This window comes from Macrosteles quadrilineatus, unplaced genomic scaffold, assembly GCF_028750875.1.
Source record: "Macrosteles quadrilineatus isolate MER2022 unplaced genomic scaffold, UCM_ALF_1.0 Scaffold_6__1_contigs__length_79288215, whole genome shotgun sequence".
NCBI lineage: Eukaryota > Metazoa > Arthropoda > Insecta > Hemiptera > Cicadellidae > Macrosteles > Macrosteles quadrilineatus.
In genome coordinates this window covers 41,219,870-41,243,544 of record NW_026542599.1, presented here as the reverse complement: position 1 = coordinate 41,243,544, position 23,675 = coordinate 41,219,870, and the positions used below count along the sequence as shown (strand labels likewise).

At 34.3% G+C, this 23,675-nt stretch overlaps 1 protein-coding gene across 1 annotated transcript; it reads left to right on the top strand.

The window, feature by feature from the left end:
* Positions 1–1,360: 1,360 nt before the first annotated feature.
* On the top strand, positions 1,361–23,089 carry LOC128997010 (mitochondrial potassium channel ATP-binding subunit-like). Its single transcript, XM_054422588.1, has 15 exons — positions 1,361–1,651; positions 3,505–3,808; positions 4,586–4,747; positions 5,300–5,445; positions 7,078–7,153; positions 8,515–8,602; positions 9,305–9,446; positions 10,338–10,407; positions 10,721–10,924; positions 12,146–12,265; positions 13,806–13,909; positions 15,484–15,658; positions 16,458–16,636; positions 20,904–21,051; positions 21,727–23,089. Exons 1-15 carry the CDS (start codon positions 1,590–1,592, stop codon positions 21,814–21,816), a joined length of 2,070 nt encoding a protein of 689 aa, XP_054278563.1. The 5' UTR covers positions 1,361–1,589; the 3' UTR covers positions 21,817–23,089.
* Positions 23,090–23,675: the final 586 nt, after the last annotated feature.

The following is a 23,675-nucleotide window of genomic DNA, read 5'->3' as shown; positions in this document are numbered from 1 at the left end:
TTATAATAAATTTATGTTCATAAATTTAAATTTAAATAAATAAAGTTCGAATTAATGAGCTGATGTCACCTGTCTGCCATGTTATCTTATGGGACGTCTGTCACTAAACAACACCACTTGCGACGTTGCCAATTAATTCTTCCAGCCGCGGCCTGTAGTTTTAAAGGGAGCCGTGCTCCACTCCAGTTATAATCTATTCATCCATCTCAATGAGTCCAGCTGGAGCTTAACAAACAGCTGGTCTATGCCATCGCCGGACCGACGACCTTCTCACCGCAGTATTTCACCTCCCTTTTTTTAGAACCTTTGGAACAGTTACACGGAACTGTTTGGGATAATGTTCAATACAACTGTGACAAAAAGTATAGAATAGGTTAGGCGAAACCGTTATATTACAAATAGCTCCGTTCCTTTTCAACTTTATTATTTTTCCTGCATAAAAATTTAATTAATATGATATACCTTTTTTCCTCCTCCTCATAATAATAACAAGTCTTTTATAGACATGGACATAACCTGTAAGTTAGTTAACTGGTTTCGTTTATTTAATTATTCTTACATTACATCACGAAAACCGGCTTATTCTTAAAAGACAATGATATAATAGCATATTAAGGAAAACTATTCAAAGAAATTGCACAGTTTTGTTAAATTTGCTAACAATGAGAAAGGTTATAAGGTATAAGGTATTGTTGATGGAGCAGGAGTCACAATGAAAAAGCACATCCAAATTAAAATCAAAAGTTTTACTATTATATTTATAGTTATATTTTGGATACAGTATTGTGAAGTTCATAATTATAATAAATTTAACTTACCTTCTTCTGTTTCAAAATTCAGCTCCCCAACTATTATTTCAATGGCATGGGCTTCTTCCAGATGCTGGATCAAGTTTTCAAACCACGAAAATTGATGAGAGCAATCACCCTCTGCTCTGGGCCTTTGGGCAAATAAGCCTTTTCGGGTTGTTTGAACAGTCAGATTGTTCACTACAACAACTATCATGCACATTACGTGTATGGCGCGTTAAATTAAATTTACTAGCAAAAGTGTTTGTCACAAAATGAACATTCAAACTTTTTTGTATTAATATCAGACATACTGATCCAGTAACTCTTTAACTTGAAATAACACCATCGATTTGAGATAAAGTTTCCAATCACTTGACAAAATGGAGGTTAAAGACAGAGATCCACGAAAAACAAAATGAACGCCTAAAAAGGAAATGGAATGGAACTCTTTGTCTGTAATGTAACGGTTTTAACAAATCTATTCCAAACAGTTCCGTGTAACTGTTCCAAAAGTTCAAAAAAAGGAAGGTGAAATACTGCGGTGAGAAGGTCGTGCCGGACCGTCGCTCTGTGTCGGCTGCAAATTTTATTGTTCTTGGTGTCATTGCAAACATTGTTGTAATGATAGGGACTACAATTAATTAAATTACAGTGTTATAGTATTTTCAATAATGTTGTCCTTTAGAAACTGAGTGAGTTAATTTTACACCCACATGAATGTAAAATTTGCAATCTTTACTCATTTTACAATTGAAAACTTATTTTTAGGTTAGGTACTATAGGCTTATCTAGTTATCAATGTTGTGGTCACTAGTATTTACTCGATCTTTCTCAAAACCAGCAAGCCAACGTTTCTCTGGGTAAGATTAATCTATAAAGCTAAGTTATCAATTAAGTAGTTGAGATGGTGATGCCACCTAGGTGTTACAGGAGCCTTAAACAAATATTTTGGATTGTGTTTAGTTCACTGTACATGCTTCTCTCTTCTTAATGATGACAAATTTGAAATAACAAGTCATTACATATGATAGGCCAAATCATGATAAGTTTAGTGCTCACTTCGAGTATGCCTACTCATAAGTGATCCAAGCCAGAGTCCTGATTGCTTAATAACAACAAAGTAGGCCTATCTTACCTACTTTGTTATTTTTTTGTTTGTTAGCAACAAGTCCAAAAGCATTGTTACTTAACATTATTAAAAAAATAGAGGATACGCGTCCAGTAACCGGACATGGATTAGGCGTCCATCAGTGACGTCACAGGGTTGTTGGGGCCCGGAATGCCATTACCACAACGATACGATGCACAGCCATCAGTGTTTGTGGTACAGTGGATAGAGTGGTCGGCTGATATGTAAGAGGTACCTGGTTCGAATCCCATCAGTAACCTTAACTTTTTGTCAAAGATTTTGCTTCGAATGCCATTTCTTCTAAACTGTAAGTTTAAATATTTTGTTAGAATTTTTTGCATTTATAGTTTTATTGTATGAACAGAATTTAACCTTCATTTGATTTTTCCACTATCAGCAAGTTTGGTGTTTTAGGTTAGGTTATGACAGTAACTGCCGGACGCCTAATCCACGTCCGGTTACCTCTGTGGTTACCTGTATCCTCTGTGTATTAAAAAGTTACCATTTAAAGGTAGTGCCTGAAAGGTTTTGGGAGGGCACATGTAATCAGGCTTTTTAAGTTAATTGTTGATCCTTGAATTAATAATGCCTAATTCATCTTCATGTGCCTTTAGGACCAACTGAGATGACAAAACAGTGCTGATTTACCTGAAATCTGTCATTTATTAACATTTGTAATCCTGTGTTGCAGTTTAGACCTTAACCTTACAACTAATTTCAATCAATGTTACATGCACCTTAGTTACGTAAGCCTCTTTGATTGCAAACTTCATAAAAAATATTACTTTATAATTAAATTTAAATTTTTTTGGGCTAGAGTTCTGTAACACAAATATTTTGCTCGCAACATTGGAATTATAGCCTATTAGCCCTGCTTGACTTACAAACATAGGCCCTTTAATTGTTAGGTCCATAAGCTCACTTTACATTAAAAGTTTCTTTCTTGTAAGTTATTAAATAGCCTAAATGATCTTAACCTAACCATGTCTCATAGGATAGTATTCAGCAAATTATAGAGCTTCTTCCTGGTATTAAATAATGAGCTTAACTGTGTCTTATAGCCTATAGGATGGGATTCAGCAATGTGGAGGCAGATCCTCTCCTTTGGCTGCCGGCCGCGGGCTGTCATACATGATCCGAATTCTACAAAAACCGAACGAATGTATTCTCGATCCGGTATTTTCGGTCGATACTTTTGCGTGACTGTGACGTCAGTCTCGGTCAAAATTAGATACCAAAAAGTGCTCACCTTTAATTAAACGATCTTGACTGATGAAACAGCTGGTGTTAGCCTATTCAGCAACAAAGCTTATCATCTCACACCATTCTACACTCATCCTTCACTCATATTTGGGTAAAAATATGCCTCAAGGTGGTGTCCCCATATCAGTTAAGTTAGGCTAATTGATAATTGCTATGGAGACTCTATCGAATTAGCAAGTGTTGTGTAACTAAACAGCTCTTAAAATATTGGCATATTGATTCACATAAGTGATAAATTAAAGTAAGTTGTGTAAGGTTTAGAATGGAAATCTCATGTAAATTATAATTTTAAACCTTAGACCCACCTTTGTGTTTTTACAGCTTCCAAAAGTTAAAATTTGAAAACATCGTTCAAAATGTGAAACATAGTTACCTTTCGAACCCAAAGAAGTATAAAATTGGTGAGAAGTGCTCAAGAATAAATGTTATATTAAGACTGAAACAACCTTTTACAACTTTGACTGTGGTAGCGGGTGTCAGTGGCTTGGGTTTGGTCAAGTTTTGTGTTCGTCCTAATGTTTACTGTAAACCAGCTGAGAGTAAAGATGACAATCCACAGTTTGATTGGACCAAGTTCTTTGAACTCATCAAACCAGATGTTTTGTGCCTTATTGGAGCTATTATCGTAAGTAGTCCTACCTATACTAACTGTAAGTTAAAGTTTTTATTTTCACTGCCATTAAATTTGAAGCAGTTTAGCAGAGCAGTGATTATTTGGCTTTCTCCTATAATTTGGACATCATTTATATCAATATAGTATAATATTTTGTTGTAACGATTTTCATCCTTCACAAATACCAGATCCTATCACATTGTTTCATTGTATTTTTTTTTAATAAACATAATTCATTCATTTATTCATTAAGTTACCTATCCACAAGCATTGTATTTGTAGCCTATACTTAAACGTCTCTAAAGTAGCTACCAATATAGTTTTTATGCGAGTTCATATGCATCTTTTTATATGCCTATTGAGTGTAAATCCAGAATATTCATTTTATAAGCAATTTCAATACTGTATAAAAAAAACATGATTCAAAATGCTTTTGAAAAATCTGATGTAAAGCTATTTATTTTTTATGTGAAACTTAATATGGTCATATCCTAGTAGAATTGTGTTCGATTAGAATAGATTATGTATACTTAATACACTGATTTACCCTACTACATCCTTTTTACCCGTCCTTCTTATCGATTTAATTAATACAATTGAGGTGTAATTTTAAAGGATCATCATCCAAAGCTAAAGCTATTTTAAAGGTCCAAAGCTTTCACACGAGGTCCAGAAATAAGTTATACAGAAGGTCACATAAACGTTGCTGACTTTCTAAATAGCCCTTGTATTTAGCCTTTTTTTTTGTTGAGAATTGGTAAAATTTCATATGACTTGTACTTCTTACAGGCCATATTAGCTGCTGCCGTTTTGAACATACAACTGCCCAGACTTCTTGGAGACATAGTTAATGTGATGACGAGGTTCATGTCATCGGTCGGGTCACAGGCTAGCTTCAGTTCAGAGATGCGAAGCCCGGTGTTCAAAATACTCGGTCTTTATATTGCACAGGTGAGGTTCGAAATCATAGCATTCAAATTTGCTGAAGCCACAAAGGTAGAGTTTAGTTAAACTGAAACCATATTCATGGAAAATTATAAATAATTCAAATTTAAAGTATGTAGATTTGTGCTGCGTAACTTTTCAAAGTTAAAGTATAAAAAACAGTATACGTATATAATTTATTTGTGACTGTTATCTGTTATGTTGAGTTCTACATTACTTTCTAGCAGTCTTATTGGACAGTAAAAGGTTATATTACCAGTGCTTCAATGAGTGTCCTTTTGAGTCAGTTGTAGGTCGGCCACTCAAGTTCCAAGAACAGCACAGTAGCCTACACTCTAATTCATCAACTTATGATAGGGCACTATATAGTATTAACGCACATTTTGCAGTATCAATTGATTAAAATAAAACCAGCCAGGTATCCTTTTAAATTGAATATTTTCCTTAATCTTAAGAGTTAATTATATTTACATTATTAAGTCAGTGTATAAAAGAAGGTTGGTTTCCTATTTTCTCTTACTTAGATTAATAGAGTCTTATTTAGATGTGATGTTCCAGGCTTCAGCCACGTTCCTCTACATCTATCTGCTGTCCGGGGTAGGGGAGAGACTTGCTACAAGGATGAAGGTTCTGCTCTACTCCTCTATTCTGCGCCAAGATCTCCAGTTTTTTGACAAACAACGAACTGGCGACCTAGTAGACTGGTAATACAATGGTATAATCAATGTTTTACATCTTTTGCTACAGAGCTTACCTGCAAATGGTCCAGAATTTATAATAGATGATTGCAACTCTTATTGAGCTCTGTTTGATAAATTGAAATGAATGCTGTCATTTTCATGCTGTCTACCCAAATTACCTTTAGCAATTCAATTACGCTTGGCTTACATATGCTTTTTTATTGACTTATCAAAGCTACAAAACATCTCTACACGTGAAATAGACACTCTAATGGTTTCCTATGCAAATCATGTTAGAAAGTATTAAAAAATTACCAGTCGATGACCTTTTACTCAATATAAATTTACAAAACATTACAGTTTTTAGAACAATTTTGAGAAATTCTGGAAAAAGGAAGAATTATGTGTGAAGAATTATAATTTGAGAAAATTACAAATATTTTCTTCTACTTTCCACAGTACAAAGTTTTATGAAAAACATCTTTATTACAATAGAAGAAAAGATCCGATCTATTCTAATGAAGACTTCAATGAAAAATCCATAAAAATATGAAAATGAAATTATAAAGAGATTAAATTAATACTAAACCTAAGTTAAAAATTAATTATTTAACTGTGGATACAATGTATATTGTCAAGACAATAAAGTATTTGTTATTTATTTATGATTTTATTTCATATTGTGTAAAAGATAAAAATTTTCCTTAGATTTATTTCTTTACAGAAACAATTAATTGACTGGTATTAGCAAAATGTTTAGTTTCCATTAGGCCCTGGGTACGATACGAGCGGTGAGCGGGTCTGACATCGGATCTCATTTAGTTGCGTGTAAATTCCTTGAGGGTGGCCACGATGCGGCGAGCGGCACCGCTCAGCACTGCTTATGGTTTCAAGTCAAAACCAATTTTCGCGAAAACGCCGCTCGCCGCTCAGGTGAGTCATGCTTCAGTTCGGCCTAAAATGACAGGGAAACCGCAGCAAACGTGCGATACGGGTTGATACGTGAGGTGCAGTCTAGGGAATGTTTGTGGAATGATCATACGAAAGTTTTAAAACACTTCACCAGAAAAGCATGGGACCAAGTTAGGGTTAAGGTTTTTCTAAAAACTTAAGTTTTTCTTTAAAGGCAAACAATTGTCAGATAGCAACAATAGTTGCAATACGTCTTGCAGGTAAGCATAGTTTACCATTTTCGACTAAACTGACTCATAAAACTGGGGAAATTTGATGAGCGTTATAAAAGTGCCGCTTGTATCGTAGCCACCACCGTCGCTTACATGCCGCTCAGGTTGCCGCTCGTATCGTACCCAAGGCCTTAGGGGTTTAAACAGTAACATTTTGTAGAGTTATTAAACCACATGAAACTATGGAATGGTGTTGGTAAAATGTTAAATCAGTAATTTAATGGCTAATTTTTTGTATACAAATGCTTAGGAAACAATTCTTGTTTGTTTTTCTATATTATTGAACCGATTACTGGCTAGTTTATGAATAACTTACTAGTAGTGATCTGAAATTATTAATCACTACACTTAGCACTTTCATTCCCAATATTAACTACAGGTTGTTGTTTTACATGGCTCCCGTTAAGTTTCTACTTTTATATAGACAAAGTGCATTCAGAAAAAAACCACTTCACATTTTGTTATATTCCAGCATAACATCAGATGTTCAGGAGTTCAAAAGTGCCTTCAAGATGGTTTTTGCCCAAGGTCTTCGCAGTATTGCGCAGGTAATTTTAATTTTAAACAATTTAAACCTGTCCTTTATTTTCTCTTCAGATCTGCAAGAAAATATTGTAAAACGTGTAGGCCCACAGTGGACGAGTCTTCTCAATTGGAAACACATTTATATGCCCCACACACGGGCCCTTGAAAAATTACATGGTCACTGACTTCTTTGTAATCTTTTTCTTTTTGATTGACAAAGTGGTCAGTGACAATGAAATATTTCAATTTCAATGGACCCAAACACCCAACTGTGGGGAGATAATGACCTACCCGGGTAGCTGATAGGTCCGTGCACCAACTTACCGAATACACACTGTGGTGTGTTCTTGGCTTAAGAACTAGTTAAAGAACTAAGTATCAAAGGGCGTGTTCTGGCATCATGTATTGGTGCATCGGTGCAGATGATACAGTGACTAACTCTCCAAGAGTCTTGAGATACAAGAGCAGTTAGACACCGGTTTACGGTACACATCATCGGATTATAATTTAAACGTCAACCTACTCTTTTCTTTTTTAAATTGGACAACTTACCCTCACAGAATAAATTACTCACTTATTATGTAGTATAACCTATCAAACTGATAAACAGTCGAACATTTATTCGATGGACCTGCCATCTTGGTGTAGCTGCATACTGGTGTCCAAGAAACTGACCAATCAGATGCCGCTGGTGTATTGTGCACCGCACGATTTCTCCTGTGCACGAATCTTGCACCAGTGGAGGAAGAAAGAGGAAATATCTGTCTGCTAGGTAAACTCACCGGGCTCCCAGAACTACACATTATTTCCACCGGTCTTGCACCAGTGGACCGGTTCGTATTCCCCAAAGGCACTTAAAGTTGGCATCTCATTCATTTAATATACATTGTTTACTTATCTTAACCTTAAAATTGTTGTTGTTCCTTACCCATATTTGCCTGTTTATTGTTATTTTTCCTTTATGTGACAGCAACCTAAAAATCTAATCTAATCTACAATCCTGGCTAAGAAGCAGCTGGTCTTAGTCACTAATAAAGCTACACAGATCATCTCACTCCACTCTACACTAATCCTGCATTCACATTCCGCTTAAAATACGCACCAAATTTTGTGTAGCTGTTTTAAGGAATTGAATTGAATATAAATTGGTACAATAGCCTATGAAAATATTAAGGGTGTTTATTCAGGACAAGGGTGTGTTGCTAGCGTAGTGGTTAGCATCTCGGACTTTGGTGCAGGAGGCTCAATCTCCAGCATAATTACAAACATTTAACGGGGTGTGGACCGCTTTCACTTAAAAAGCGTTAGTGATACTTTCTTTGGATGGATACACTTATGCCTACCTATATATTTTGCTTTACCCTTGTATGTTTTGTTTGTGCAGATTGGAGGGTGTGTAGTGTCCATGTACAGCCTGTCTCCGCCCATGACTATGGGAATGTTGGTGATAGTCTCCACCGTCATTGTTGGAGGTAATTAATGATAAACATTAGCAAAAACCAGCAAAATTGTGATATTTTTAGTATGTTAAGAATAATATAGCCGTGTGTATTTGTTTACTGGGCTGGCTGCATATTATAACAGCATCGGATACATTCGCATAAAGCTCATAGACGTAGTGGACAAGAAGCAGATATTTCTGCCGATTCTTTACATAGACTGGAGTTTTTACAGTAATCCCTAGGTTCACCACTATGGTGTTACTTACTCGAGCTCTTTAGAAGCACCGTGACCTTGTAAGTGGCATGCCCCCCTTCCAGTGTTCAACACGTAAATTTTGTATGTGAACATCTTTCAATGTTAGGTTATTTGATATAAGTTTTTTTTTAATTTCATGTTCTTTTTCCAAAATAAAATGTACAATTGAAATAGCATAACCACTTTTAAATTTTTGATTTAGATACCTTTTAATAAAAACAAGATGCAGATATATCCGCCATTATCTTGATATTCATGGACAGGTAGTCAAAGTAATTTGTTATGTTAAAACTTATGTTGTATTAAGAGTAGGAATCGATAAAATTAAAAGAAATAAAAATGAATATTTCTCATTTTACAAATTTTGCCTGTTTTAGGCCAAGACACCGGCTTGTACGGGAAGAGTTAATACAATCTAAAATCAGTTTTTCAGCCGAAAAAGAGTTTAACAACTGAGTGATGACATGGTGATGTAGGTACAATGCTGGGCTCACTGCTGCGAGTTCTGTCTCGCCAAGCCCAACATCAGTCCTCCGTTGTGACTGTGATCAGTGAGGAAACTATCAGTAACATCCGCACTGTGCGAGCCTTCGCAAACGAACAACTCGAGTGTGACAGGTAGAAATCATGTCATACAGTCTAGTACCATTATAAGTTCTTAAACCCAGACTTTTAAATATTATCTCTGTTTAAAACCTACTTCCTGTTTGCTCTCAATTTTACTGTAATATTCAAACTTACAGAATCGGATGATTTAGAATCAAGGAAACGTCCATCTTTGTATTTTTTTTTGGCGACCTTCATATGGTAGGACCCTAGGCTCTAGCATATTAGAAAAATTAGAAAAATCTTTGCTGCACGTGGTTATTCTAGGATATAGTAATTACTGTATGTATATAATCCTTATTTTAAGTATTGCTTTTATTAATTTTTAAGACTCAGTTGTAGTTAATTTATTTTATTTTTTTCCACGATTTCTTGGAGTGATGTGTGTAACGTATGTTGTATATATTATCCTAAGAACTGTGGGATGTATTTTTAGATATTAATAATATGTATAATTTAGGTTAGATCTGACTCTATTCTTTGTAAACAATTTACATGTGACAGAATAAAGAAGTTTTGAATTGAATTGAATAGCCTGGGACTGTTTCACACATTACTTCAGGCTAGGTTTAGGGGTAGTAGTATTATCATAAAGTTAAAAGCAATTGTTAAACGGTGGTATTTGAACTGAGGATTTTGTTCTATTACTAGACTGTACCATATTCTGATAATTTGTACCATAATGTTACCATAGTTTGACACTCATACCATCATGTAACCACAATTTCTGTTTAGGTTGGCAATATGCAAAATCAGGCGATATTTCTAATAAAGTAGCTCATGGCTATTTCCCGTGACGTCATATCACGCCACCATCACACCACCTTTCCGAACAAGCCTAAATCTCCTCTCCTCACCTCATATGTTTAAATATTTAATTGTGGTTTTGGTTTTCTTTCATAGGTTTCAAGATGAAGTAGAAAAAGCGCAACATCTTTACCAGCGGCTGGGTATGGGTATTGCAGCATTTCAGGTAGGGTTCTAGACAAGCAATATTTGTGAGAATATAGTAAAGTTTAATCAAATTATTACAGTTACAACAGATGCTAGGCCTATTTATTTTTTTAATGCTTTGCACACACCTAGTTATTATTCAATTAAAATAAACTTAGTCTAAGTGTTGCTTCTTCAGTTGTCTTTCAGAGTGTGAAAAAGTAGTGGGCATATTGTAATTTTGAGAAATTAGCTGTTTTGTAAACTAATCATAAGTAGGCTATGAAAATGCCAATTCGTATAACAACTACTATAGACAAAAACTACTATTTCAAGATGACTGTATCTGACAGGCAGGCACCAATCTGTTCCTGAACGGTGTTGTGTTGGCATCACTGTGTATGGGAGGTTACCTGATGGCTACGGAAGAGTTGCAGCCTGGCGCACTGATGTCGTTCTTGGTGGCGACACAGACAATACAACGGTCACTGGCTCAGCTGTCGCTGCTGTTTGGCAACTATGTGCGAGGCATGCAGGCCGGCTCTAGAGTGTTTGAGGTGAGGTTACCTTGTAGACTCTCCACTGTATATGAGACCTACTGATATGATAGCCATCCAGAAACTTGATTTTGTTTTGGAAATGAAAATAAACAATAGGACAATTTTGTAATATAGCCTATACTGTTAAAAGCCACGCTTAAATACAACAACACTTTATATTGTTTTACGCCAGGTCACCATGAAAATTAAAACACTTGTTACAGCCATACATGAGATTAATAATTCCTTCCTCGCAAAATTCTGCCACTTGTGTCTACTACCAGCTTTTCACTTTTTGCAGCAGCTGTTTGTTGGCAAAACGCTGCATTGCCAGCTACTTCATGATTGATGGAAAGAAGTGGTAGTCACTCAGCACAAGGTCCGGACTATATGTGAGGAAACCCAATTGAATGATTCCAGAAATTCTCGTTTTCGATTTGCTGTAATTTTAGCTATCGTTTTAAAGTTTCAAAATCTTCAAGCTCAACTTCCCCTCATTGTACATTTCACAAAGTTGTCAATAAAATTAAAATCGTTTTCAGTTATTTACATGCATGAACAAATCAAAATAAAAAAGTGCACAGACATCACTCTATTTATTAAGGTAAATATTTCAATCAGCCACTAACTAGATGGTTTAAAACACAAACCACTCATTGAACTTGATGCTAACTGAGTGGCAAGGCGTCCTGGAACCAAGATGGTCACAGTAGCTCTGGTCTTTGCGGGTACAGACGGAAACATAATATACTTTCTGAATAGCCCTTGTATTATGTTTGAGGAATTTTTGACATCAAAGTGTGTAATCTCATCTTGCTTTCAGGTTTTTCCTCATGACGACCAGAGTGTGACTGGTCAAGATCTATTTCTCCTGTTTCATCTTTTATTTTTATTTCTCATCTCGTAATGTTTACAGTGTAAGTGTTAGAAGACAACGTGTTTGATTATATTCCTAGTCTTACTAGTTACTACAAAATGAGAAAACAATAACCAACCCATAATGAAGTAATTGCAAAAGTGGTGTTGCAAGATACCTGCATAAACCACCATTTTCAATTTTTATTGGTGATTCGGAAGCCATAACCCATTCATGCTATTAATTGTGGCGTTTTTATGTATTCACCTCTGACAGCAAGTTGTGTTGTTGTGTATGTTTGTAAACTGCCGAAAAAAAAATTTTCATAAAACCACAAGTTGTATTTATGTAATCCTAAGATACAAAAGTTTGTATTTTTCCAGTACATCAACACTGAGGAGAAAATCCCACTGTCAGGTGGCAAGAAGATCCCGTTCCACTCTTTGGTGGCTGATGTAGAATTTGACAATGTGACATTCTCCTACCCTACTAGACCTCAGCAGGTGAATAAACTGCACAAAGTTTGTAAATTTTGTCGTATCTTAGGTGTTAAGGAATAGTAGTTTACGCAACGATTGTGTAAACATAGTGTTAACGACACGAGTAGAAAATTTAAGGTACGAGCCTTGGCGAGTGCCTTAAAAACTTCTACGACGGTGTTTTAATTACTAAAAATCACTACTCATAACTTCTAAGAGAGGTTATGTTTTTGTTTATAACCTATAATTGCCACTGACAGTGATGCAACGAAACATTGTATCAAATACTAATTGCACCAATCAACAATTAAATTGACCTGAACAGCTGATTAGTTGAATTTCGGATCATTACAATTTTGCTTCTCCTCTCTCAATCCTTGAACCTCATTGGTCCGTTGCCCGTGTTGTTATGAGTAAAACTATGCTGTTATGAAAGTAAACAATGCTGTTATGAGATACTTTTCAATTCTAAGAACTGTACTGAAACGGCTACTTTAAAAACCGGTCGTAGGTAAACACATTTAACCGCTTATTTTCTATCTATTTCATCCTCGCTTCCAGAATACTTTTTTTTTGAGTCAGTTAAAATTTTACTTGAGCTAAGCTGATTGTTAGGTGACATCAAATGTTTGGAATATTTTTGCTTTACAACAGAAAGAACAGGAGAATGCAAAGAAGCAAAAATAGTGTATTTCTTTATTAGAGCTTAAAGTGACCCAAACTGACGTTGGAAAATTACTGAGGGTTAAAAATACACTTGGCCCAGGTAATGAGCTATAAGGTTCATCACTGTGCCATAATTTAAACTAACTAATCACAAAACAACAGTTTGGTACATTGTTTACACAACTTTAATTAGATCTCAAAACTATTTATTTAGAAGCAATAAGTTACATATTCCGCCAACACACCAATAAATATAAAGCAAAAATCATCATTTTCATATAAATTAAATAAAGGTTTGGCGGAAGTGTGCAATGACAGTTTTTGTCAATCTGGACAATTTTCCTCAGAAAAATCAGTGAATGCTACTGGCTGATATCCTTGACTCCATCAGATTCTTTTACACCCCAGGGAGAAAAAAGCTACTTAAGACCTGTGATGTGATGCATGCAGGTAAAACAAGGTGTTTTAACTGCAGTGTAAAATGAACAAAAAACATAGTTTTATCAATTTTGATTGGAAATTCTTTGTTTTGCTCTGAAACAAAACTACACAATTTGCATTCCAAAAGAAATTTGCTAGTAGTTAAAATTAAAAATTATTGATTTGCCACTAAAATCCATAGTTAATCAAATGTCCCCGTTTTTGTATGGATGCAAAAACATATTTTCGCTCAATTGTAAGTAGCAAACGTGTTAAGTAGCCTTTATGAGGTAGCTACCATTCATAAAGAAATTATAACCAAATTAGACACCGTTAGATTCATTATATTTTTAAATTTCTACAAAAATCTTTTAAACTTACAAAGCTACAAATTTGATTGAAACTTTAAGTTGGACTTATGAATTAATTGAATAATTAGATTAATTCATTCATATATTAACTGATGTATTTTATCCAGGTGATCCTGAAAAATTTCAATCTAAAACTACCAGCAGGAAAAACGGTAGCAATTGTTGGAACTTCTGGTAATGGGAAGTCCACAATAGCGGCTCTCCTAGAAAGGTGTGTATATGGTTAATGCTGTAAAATTAACATAAATTATTTCTAGATAGTTGTATCAAAAGCTTATACTTTTAACTAGATGTAGTACTTCGCAGATTAGCGTATGAGTTTCTACGATAAATTCAGAAGTAAAATTTACACTGATCTAAGCGAAACTGGAAGACACTTAACTTGTTGGGTTTTTTAATTGAAGCTGTACCGTGTTCATATAAACTCGCGTATTACATTTTGTGTAGAAATAATGCAATGACCATTTAAAATTTAGACAGCATAACCATAAAATGGAACACCATAAAACTGGAACTGGAGCTAGCCAACAACATAAATAAATACCTAAAAAAAGTTTTCATAATATTAAAAAAAAAAACTGCATCTGAACTCTGCAGCTACTAGGTTATTTTACTTTCTGCCCAAAGCTCTTGCAGAAATAACATAACATAACATTGGAAAGTGTTAAAAGTTTTAAATATCTAGGGGTATTTGTTGATCATAATTTAAAATGGGACTCTCATATTGCATATATAAAAGATAAACTTAGAGTGTTTGCCTCAAAACTTTATTACTTACGAGACTACCTACCGTTTAAAACAATGAAACTAATTTATGCATCTATGTGTGAGTCACTTCTTAGGTATGGATTAAGATCATGGGGAAATGCATCAATATCAGAATTACAGAAACTACAGACTGTTTAAACAAGAATATTAAAGATTATCACTAAGCTTGATTCTGCTGTTGTCAGTGAAACTCCAATTTTGTGTTATCAGTTAACAGGGGTTTTACCAGTGGAAAAGCTGTTCACTTATTTGTTAATAATAGATTATTATTTTTCAAACAGGTTCAAAGTCGTGCATAGATACAACTCTAGGAAAGAATTTTTCATTGTTCCTACTATTAATAATAAATACACAAAGCGTACAAGAAACTATTTGGTTCCTACATTGTTTAATAGTTTGCCACAATGTATGAAAGAAATAAAAACATATAAATTATTGAAGGTAAAACTAAAAAAATGGTATATGACCGAGTAGTTAACGTTTTTAGAGAACTCTTATTTATTGTTGTTGTTAAATCATAGTATAATACAAGTTGTGTCTTTTGTTGTTTTTCAGTTGCTGTTATTCTTTACAGAATTTTATATATATACATATATCTCTTATCAACTGTTAAAAATATAGTTCCTGTTCCTGTTTTATTGTATGTTATAAAGTTTGTTTCAGCTGTTATTATTCCTTGTTAGATATTTATTTGTTTGTTGAATGTTTGTTATCTGAAAGTATATACTCATGTTAAATAATTTTAAGAATATTCCTTGCATTTACACTTGTTCTTATTTTTGAATTTAATTTATTTTTCTTAAGTTTCTGTACAGTAATAGTTCACACTGACTCAGGATCAAGATAAAGATGGAAAAGACAATAGTATTATAAGAAACGCTGCGGACAAGCCTTTTTTAAGGCTTATGCAGTTTTGTATTATATACATTCATTGTATATGTGCTGTACCAAGTAATAAATAAATAAAAATAAATAAATAAAAAAAAATAAAAAAAATAAACACTTTCACTGTTAAAGGTTCTATGATGTAGATGAAGGTCACATTAGACTGGCTGGTGTGGACCTGAGAGAGCTAGACCCGAGCTGGCTGAGAGGTCAGACTATTGGACTGATCAACCAGGAGCCTGTGTTGTTTGCTACGTCCATTTTAGAAAACATCCGATACGGTCGACCGTCTGCCTCTGACAGTGAGGTAGATTGTAAATTTTAATTAAATCACTATACTACTGGTTTCTGGAATAGAAAGGTTAGGGAAGGCCTATAGGTGTTTCTTGCTACTTTTATATTTGATATGTGGCACCAATCGTCTTAGTCAATAAGCATATTTATTGACATATTTAGAAAAAATTGTAAACTGACGCTACTACTATTCTTAATGAATGTGTAAATAAAGATTAATTGTCTATTGTCTAAGCTAAGGGGTGCCAAAAAGGCCAAAGGAATAAGTGGTAGCATATAAAAATCCATATTATTGCCTTCCTCCTTAAATGACAAAAACGCCATCCAACCTCCATCTCTATTCCACCAACAGAATTCTGACTAGATTTTAATCAAGTAATGTACAGCATTGTGAAAGCTTGTAACACTTCTTGAATTTTAAAATAAAATAAATACGGAAAGTAAATAAAAGATACGTCTAATAACACTTTAAATACAACTCACAAGACGTCAGCATTCTGTCAATAGAAAATTAGTATCAGAGACGAGAGGTAAGATATCCCGTAGTAGCCACATCCCAATCCCTTTAAACAATCTTAATTCTCTAGCCACAATAACGCTGTAGCGCTGTATAACGCTGTTTACTAAAAGAATATATTGTGTAAAAATCGTGGTATGTGTAAATCGTTTTGATGTCAGATTGATAGTTGAGTGATTATAGTACTGTACTTGCCTTGTAATCAAAAGGTAGCTGGTTCGATCCTATGTTACATTGTTTGTATTACCTGTCACTTGTTTGGTATTACTATGTTAATTATTCTTTGTCCCATCAGGTGTACGAGGCTGCTAGGCTGGCCAATGCTGACAGTTTTATTCTACAGTTCCCTGATGGCTACAGTACCATTCTTGGGGAGAGGGGAGTTACCGTGTCTGGGGGTCAGAAGCAGAGAATAGCTATCGCCCGCGCTCTACTGAAAGATCCATCTATCCTCATACTAGACGAGGCTACCAGGTCAGTTGCAAGGGAAAGACTTGATCACCTATAATTGCAAGGGGAGGTGTAAGGCTGTAGCATACCTTCGATTTTTGTTTGGTGCTATATTTGTAATTAATTAATATCAGGGGTCTGCAAGCCAGAGTTTTTTTTACTTTGGACCGGGTTAAAACATTGACCCTGAGGTCTTAAGCTAAAATTGGGTTGCATTAAAAAGTATTATTTTACTACAGTTACCTAACAATTTACATGTTCTCTCATTGATTTGAGAAAGGAAAGTGGCCAATTCGCTCATCAGTGAGACAGTGTTAACATTGTCTCACTCTAATTACTTTGTCTCACTCCAGATTTAACAGAGCATAACATGAAATCTGATGAGCTGAGCAGATTTAATTTAAACGGTTTTATGATAAATTCAGATTACACTCGGGAAAAATTTAAAAGTGGAGGTGTTTTGATATTATCTAAGCTTGGTTTAAAGTGGAAGCAGGTGAACTATGCTAATATTGAAGTGTTAAGGGAAGAAAAAGTGTTTGAGTTCTGTTGTTCAAAATATTTTTTTGTAGGGGATGAAATTCTTTTGGTTGGTATATATAGATCACCTGCAAGTAGTGTTAATGAATTTTTAAGTCGATTAGGTATTCTATGTGACTATGTGTTATCAAAAAACAAAAAGGTGGTAATAGTAGGAGATTTTAATATAAATGTTTTAGTAAACAGCAAACAAAGCAAGGATTTTGATAATTTGTTAAAATCTCACGGTTTGAAATTTTTAGTAAATTTTCCAACAAGGGTCACAGCTAACTCAGTAACGGCTATTGATAACATTCTAACAAACATTCCAATCCATGAATTAAAGACCACAGGAGTCATAACTGAGCTTTCAGATCACGATGGACAAATCTTAGAAATAAATATTTTAGATAAATGTATAAAAAACAATTACATTTTTAAAAAATCCCGACAATTCTCAGAAGAAAATAAGCTCCAATTTTATCAAATGCTGGAAAAGGAAAACTGGAATGATGTTTATTTAGCACCGGTAACAGAAAAGTACAATATTTTTTACAAAACGTTAATTTACTATTTCAATTTATGTTTTGAAAATAAACTTGTCAAAATTTACAACACAAAGAAATCCTGGATAAATCCAGAAATTAAACAAGAAAAACAGGAAATTATAAAAATGAGTAGAATAGCTAGAAAAGTACAAAATAAATGTACTTTCTCTAAACTAAATAAAAGAAAAAAAATATTAAATAAAAAAATTACTGAGAGTAAAAAGAAGTTTTTTGATTTCCAAATTCATAATTCAAGTAACATTAACAAAACCACATGGAGAATAATTAATAATGAAGTTTCAAACAAAAAAAACACTTACTCAGAGAATATTAGTCTTCGACTGAATGATGTACTAATTGAAAATCCTACTTATGTTGCAAACATGTTTAATAATTACTTTATAGATGTTGTAGATAGCTTTAGTGTTAGGCAACCTTTAGATAAAAATAGAGGAACAACTAATCAAGTTAGCGATGTAAATAAAACAAAAGGGCTTTTTGAAAGTAGGATATTTAAGTGCACTCCTGTAGATGAGAAGGAAATGGAAAGAATTGTTGGTTCACTTAAGAATAAAATGTCTAGTGGTTATGATGATATACCAACTAAATTATTAAAATATGTAGGGAACCTTTTAGTAAAGCCACTTGTACATTTGGTGAATTCCTCTTTTGTGTCTGGCTTATTTCCGCATCAACTAAAAATTGCAAAGGTAATTCCTTTACATAAAAAAAACGAAGTTACTGAAATATCTAACTATAGACCTGTTTCATTGCTCCCTGCTGTATCAAAGGTATACGAGAAAGCAATGTACATTAGATTGGTAGATTATCTTGAATCAAATAAGTTATTTGATAATTCTCAACATGGTTTCAGAAATGGTAGATCAGTAATAACAGCAGCTACTGACTTCATTGAGTCCATCGTAGAATCAATTGAAAACGGTGAAAATGTTCTAGGGATATACATGGATCTCTCTAAAGCATTTGATAGTGTTTGTCATTCAATTTTGCTAGAGAAACTGGAAAGTCTTGGAATAATGGGAGTCCCCTTAAAATGGTTTCAATCTTATTTGGATGGTCGGATGCAATTTGTTGAAATAAAATCAAACAAAAACAATTATTTAACTACATTTAACTCTCATAAACGTAGAATTAAGTGGGGGGTGCCACAGGGTTCAATTTTGGGACCAATTTTGTTTTTATGTTATATAAAAGAATTGCCTAAAAGTATTGTTAATCCTCAAAAGAGTAAGATTTGTTTATATGCAGATGATTCAAATTTAACAGTGGCGGGGAAAAGTAAAGAGGAGTTGGAAATTTCGGCCTTTGTAGAATTGTATAGTATACAACAATTTCTAAAAAATAATAATTTGAATCTTAATACAACAAAAACAAACTTTATGTCCTTTTCGACTAAACAAAGTAAACAGAAACTTGAACCCAATTTGATCATTGATTCAGAATCAATAGAACAACTTTCTGAAGCCAAACTTTTAGGTCTCTATGTAGATGAACATCTAAGTTGGAATAAACACGTTGAAAAATTGTTAAAAAAGCTTAATTCTGGAGTGTACGCATTGAAAAGAATGTCTTATTTGTGCAATTTAGATGCACTTAAAAAAATATATTTCGCCCATATTCATTCTCACATAAACTATGGCATTGGACTATATGGGGCAACTACGATTAAAAATTTAAATAAAATTCTAATCATGCAAGAAAAAGCCATTAGAACTATGTTACACCTTAAAAAAGATGAATCAGTTAAATCTCACTTTAAAAATCTAAATATTTTAACAGTTTTTGCAGCGTATACTTTTGAAATAGCATGTATAGCTAAAAGAGACAGCCTAAAATATGAGCCAGTTGTGCCACATAGTTACAATACAAGACATAAAAAGAATATTGTAACTTCAACCTATAAGCTGGAATTCTCCAAAAAAAAACCAACTTTTGCTGGATCACTAATTCTAAGGAAATTGCCTGCCTCTATAAAGGAGGAGTCAAATTATAAATTATTTAAATCTAAATTAAAAAAACATTTAATAGAAAAGGCGCCTTATACAATGGAGGAACTCATTGAATAAATACCTATTCATACTTAAAATGTATTTATATCTTTAAGCTAGTTTAGTACTTTATACTTGACACTATTTTTGTACCCATGTACATGTAAGGAAAATAAAGATGTTTTGATTTGATTTGATTTGATTTGCAACGTGAAGGCACGAAATAGTGAGCGCGTAACATGCAGACAAGGTCGTATGCGCGTAAAATACGTTGACAGCACTGGCTGTAAATCAGCTGGTCAGCTGTTGTACTGTAATGCTACTTTCTCATTAAATGTCATATTAAAAGTACACTTCTGTGTAAAAATATGTCACGTTTCTTTAACAATTGATTTGTTTTATGGTTTAACTGTAGGAAAAATATAATGTGCAACTCGAGTGCAAAGTGAAATCGCCTCACTCGAGAAACCATTCCTCACTCGCATACGGCTCGTGATTAAGGATTTCTCTCGAGTGAGGCAATTGCTCACTAGTTGCAATACTACCTGAAATGCTACAATTGATTTATACATAACTTGATCTTCGCCATTCTCTGGTTAAATCGTCTTCTGTCAGGGACCCGTAGACACTGTCCTCCTTTAGGTGGCCTACTTATTTTGCTACTCCCCTGGAGATTCTACTCTAGCCATACTCTTCTTTTCTCCGGTCTTTTTCTTTATTGTATATGTGAGTTGATTGAAAATTAATGTTAATCGAGAAAGATAGGGTTAACTTATCTGGTTTAATCTGACACAAGAAATACAAACAACTTAACCTTTTCATAAAAATTAGAATAATTTCACTAACAGCATTTTCAACCAATGAAGGTTTGAAGTTTGAATTGGAAGAGTGATGTTATTAGACCTCAGGACAAAGTGCTTAAATGCGTGGAGTACACCAGATACAACGACAACTCTAGGTTATATTTTAATTAAGATGCTGATTAGTGATTGTGAAGTTCTGAAGTTGTTTTAAAAGGATATAGTTTTGCTAGCATACCTGAGATAAGTAGAGTCCAGGGGCTAATAGGTATTCAAGGTCACAGAGCATAACACTTTTATTTTGTCAACATTGGACGTCTTCAGAGAGTAGGTTGTGGAGTTAGTGAACCTATTCCTTTAGAATGGTTTTAACTTTTATTGCAATTAACCTACAAGATGGTCTGCTTGTTGACAGTGCCCTGGACACAGAGTCAGAGAAGGTGGTTCAGCAAGCTCTAGAAGTGGTCAGTCGCAACCGAACTGTGCTGGTAATTGCTCACAGACTCAGCACGATAGAGCACGCAGACATCATAGTAGTGCTGAGTGGTGGAGTCATCGTGGAGGTTTGTAACATGTGTTTTCATTGTTGAGCGTAAAAGTTGACGTTCACAAGATGTATTTAAACACCTACTTTTATGGATGTAATCAGACCCTCAAATCATAAACATTTAAAGACATTTTTTTTAGAACGCAAGAGCAACAAGAATGAAGATGTTAAATACCTTTTTGCTTTTTTATGTTCTTGCCTCCATCAATGGTAAACGTTGTACGCAACTATAACAGCCCCTGGTAATGTTTAAGGTCTTCTTTTTATGTCAAGGTAAGCTTCCGCAGCTCAGTCTATAGTCCAGATTTTAACTAACAAAATGTTGCCGACTAGTTTTGTTGCAAGGGCTACATTGCCAAAGCTTGCATTATGTCTAAACATCACAATATATAATTGCATAACAATATAAAACAACAAATATATTAGGTACACAAAACAAACAAGGATATCATGCTGAACTATCCTAGTACATTCTGGATAGACTTTCTTAAAGTGACAATACAGCATTATATGTACAATACAGGGCACATAAAATACTAGCCTAGAGCTGCTGAAACAGCTGGTCTTAGTCAGTAACAAAGCTACACAAAGCTCTACACTCATTTTAACTCCTTCGAACCTGGGTGGGGTCCCCCTCTCAATTGGTAACAATATACTTATTACATAGATTAATAAGATATTCATATTTCAGATTGGCAACCATCAGGAATTGATAAAGAAGAGAGGTCATTATTGGAATCTCATGAACCAACAGCAGTCAGAGGGTAGAGGTCCAGCGTAGAAGTTTGCCTGAAAGAGTTGTGAGGCGTTTTCTAATTTATAAAGGTGAAATAGAGAAGAGACATGTGAGAATGCAATGCTATGTTTTACTGTTCTCTTCACACACACAGATATTTTTAAGTGGCGGCGGAAAAGAATATGGTGACAGCTTATAAAATGTACCAACTACAGTGTGTTGTTTTTACAAACAATAACAAGTTTCAATACAAAAATATCGGGTTTAAAAAATTTTGCTTTAGTTTTTAATTGTGGTTTTAAATAACCCTGTAAAGGTAGGGAAAGTATGCTTCACATCTAGTTAGGGGTCTATGGGCTAGAATTGTTTACTTCTGGTCGGGTTGTGTCTACAATTTTGGGTCTGAGGCCCAAATTGGATTGCTTTTGTAAATTATTGATTTTTTTTAAATATGAAAAACAATACTACAACTCATTTATACAATACTAGCTGTACCCGCGGGCTTTGCCCCGTTTAACTTGATAAGTGAGCTCGTTCGCATGGCTCAATCACGTCCTGGTTGAAGTTCGTTCGCTACGCTCACTCACCTTTAGGTTGGAGCTCGTTCGCTGCGCTCACTTGTCTTCAGGTTAGCTCGTTTGCTACGCTAACTCGCCTCCAGTTTGAAGTTCGCTACGCTCATTCACCTTTTGGTTGCAAATTAGATGTTGTCATAAATTTTAAAAATAATAATAGTGCTGCACCCTGTTGGTAATCCTTGTAACTTTAATGCTATTGAACACCATAGAACAGAACCAATTTGTTTAATTGAAACAGCTGTTAAGATTCATTAATTCCTTTTAAATATGAAAAATCATAATGTTAACATGGGAAACTCCAAAGCCCCTGGGGCAGAGCCCGAAAGCCCGATCAGAATAAAAACCACTTAGTTTTCATATTTAATGCCCAAAGAATCAGTGTACCAAATTTCAGCCTCCTAGGTAAATGGGAAGTGGGAGAATTAGTGATGAGTGAGTGAGTGAGTGAGTCAGTCAGTCAGTCAGTCAGTGAGGGCTTTGCCTTTTATATATTTAGATTGTAACCAACTGTTAGGGCAACCCAACTTTATAATATAGGGGAGTAAAAGACCCTTTACATATAGGAAATGGGTAATTGAATATTTAGAAGAAACCAAATTCTTTAAATAAAGCCGAGTAGACGATTTGTAGAGTTTGTGATCAAAAAGATAATTAGATAAGTTTTGTACATTCAAACAAAATAATGAAATTGTTACTGCCTCTCTATTACTGTTATTGATTTTCAATTAAATTATCGTTACTCAAAATGTATGTATTGTTTAAACCTAACTTCTTCATCATAAAAGATATATACTCCAGGTAAAAAATTAAACATCCTGAAAAATATACATTTTACTCAGTCTTACACATGGAATGATACTTTGGTTATTTTGGTATAAAACATACAAAGGTTTGTAATACTGACTAGAATAAAACACACCAACGTCTGGGCTGCCACGTAGAGTAGTTTGGGTGCAAATACTGTCCAGACAAACAGATTATATCTCTGTAGAGTGATGACTAGGTGTAATGTTAATGTTAGTGGTCATTTGGTTACTGCTAATAGGTACTCCATTATGTATGTGAATCAAATGAACTATTGCTTTGGATACTGCAAGTAGTACACACTTCCTTTACGCGAATCCGACGTATCATTGACTTTGAATACTGCAAATAGACATTCCATTTAAGTGAACCAGAAGTAAGCCTGGACCATTGACTTTGGATACTGCAAGTAGACAATTCATTTTCGTGAACCAAATGTACTATTAAGTTTGGATACTGCAAGTAAACAATTTTTTTATGTGAAACGGATGTATCATTCACTTCATAACCTGTAAATAGACA

Bases quoted from the DNA above. Each gene is read 5' to 3' on its own strand.
- LOC128997010 (XM_054422588.1), top strand. From the start codon at position 1,590: ATGTTGTGGTCACTAGTATTTACTCGATCTTTCTCAAAACCAGCAAGC. The intron at 7,154-8,514 runs GTAATTTTAATT...TTGTTTGTGCAG, and splicing joins GTCTTCGCAGTATTGCGCAG to ATTGGAGGGTGTGTAGTGTC. The intron at 8,603-9,304 runs GTAATTAATGAT...ATGGTGATGTAG, and splicing joins CTCCACCGTCATTGTTGGAG to GTACAATGCTGGGCTCACTG.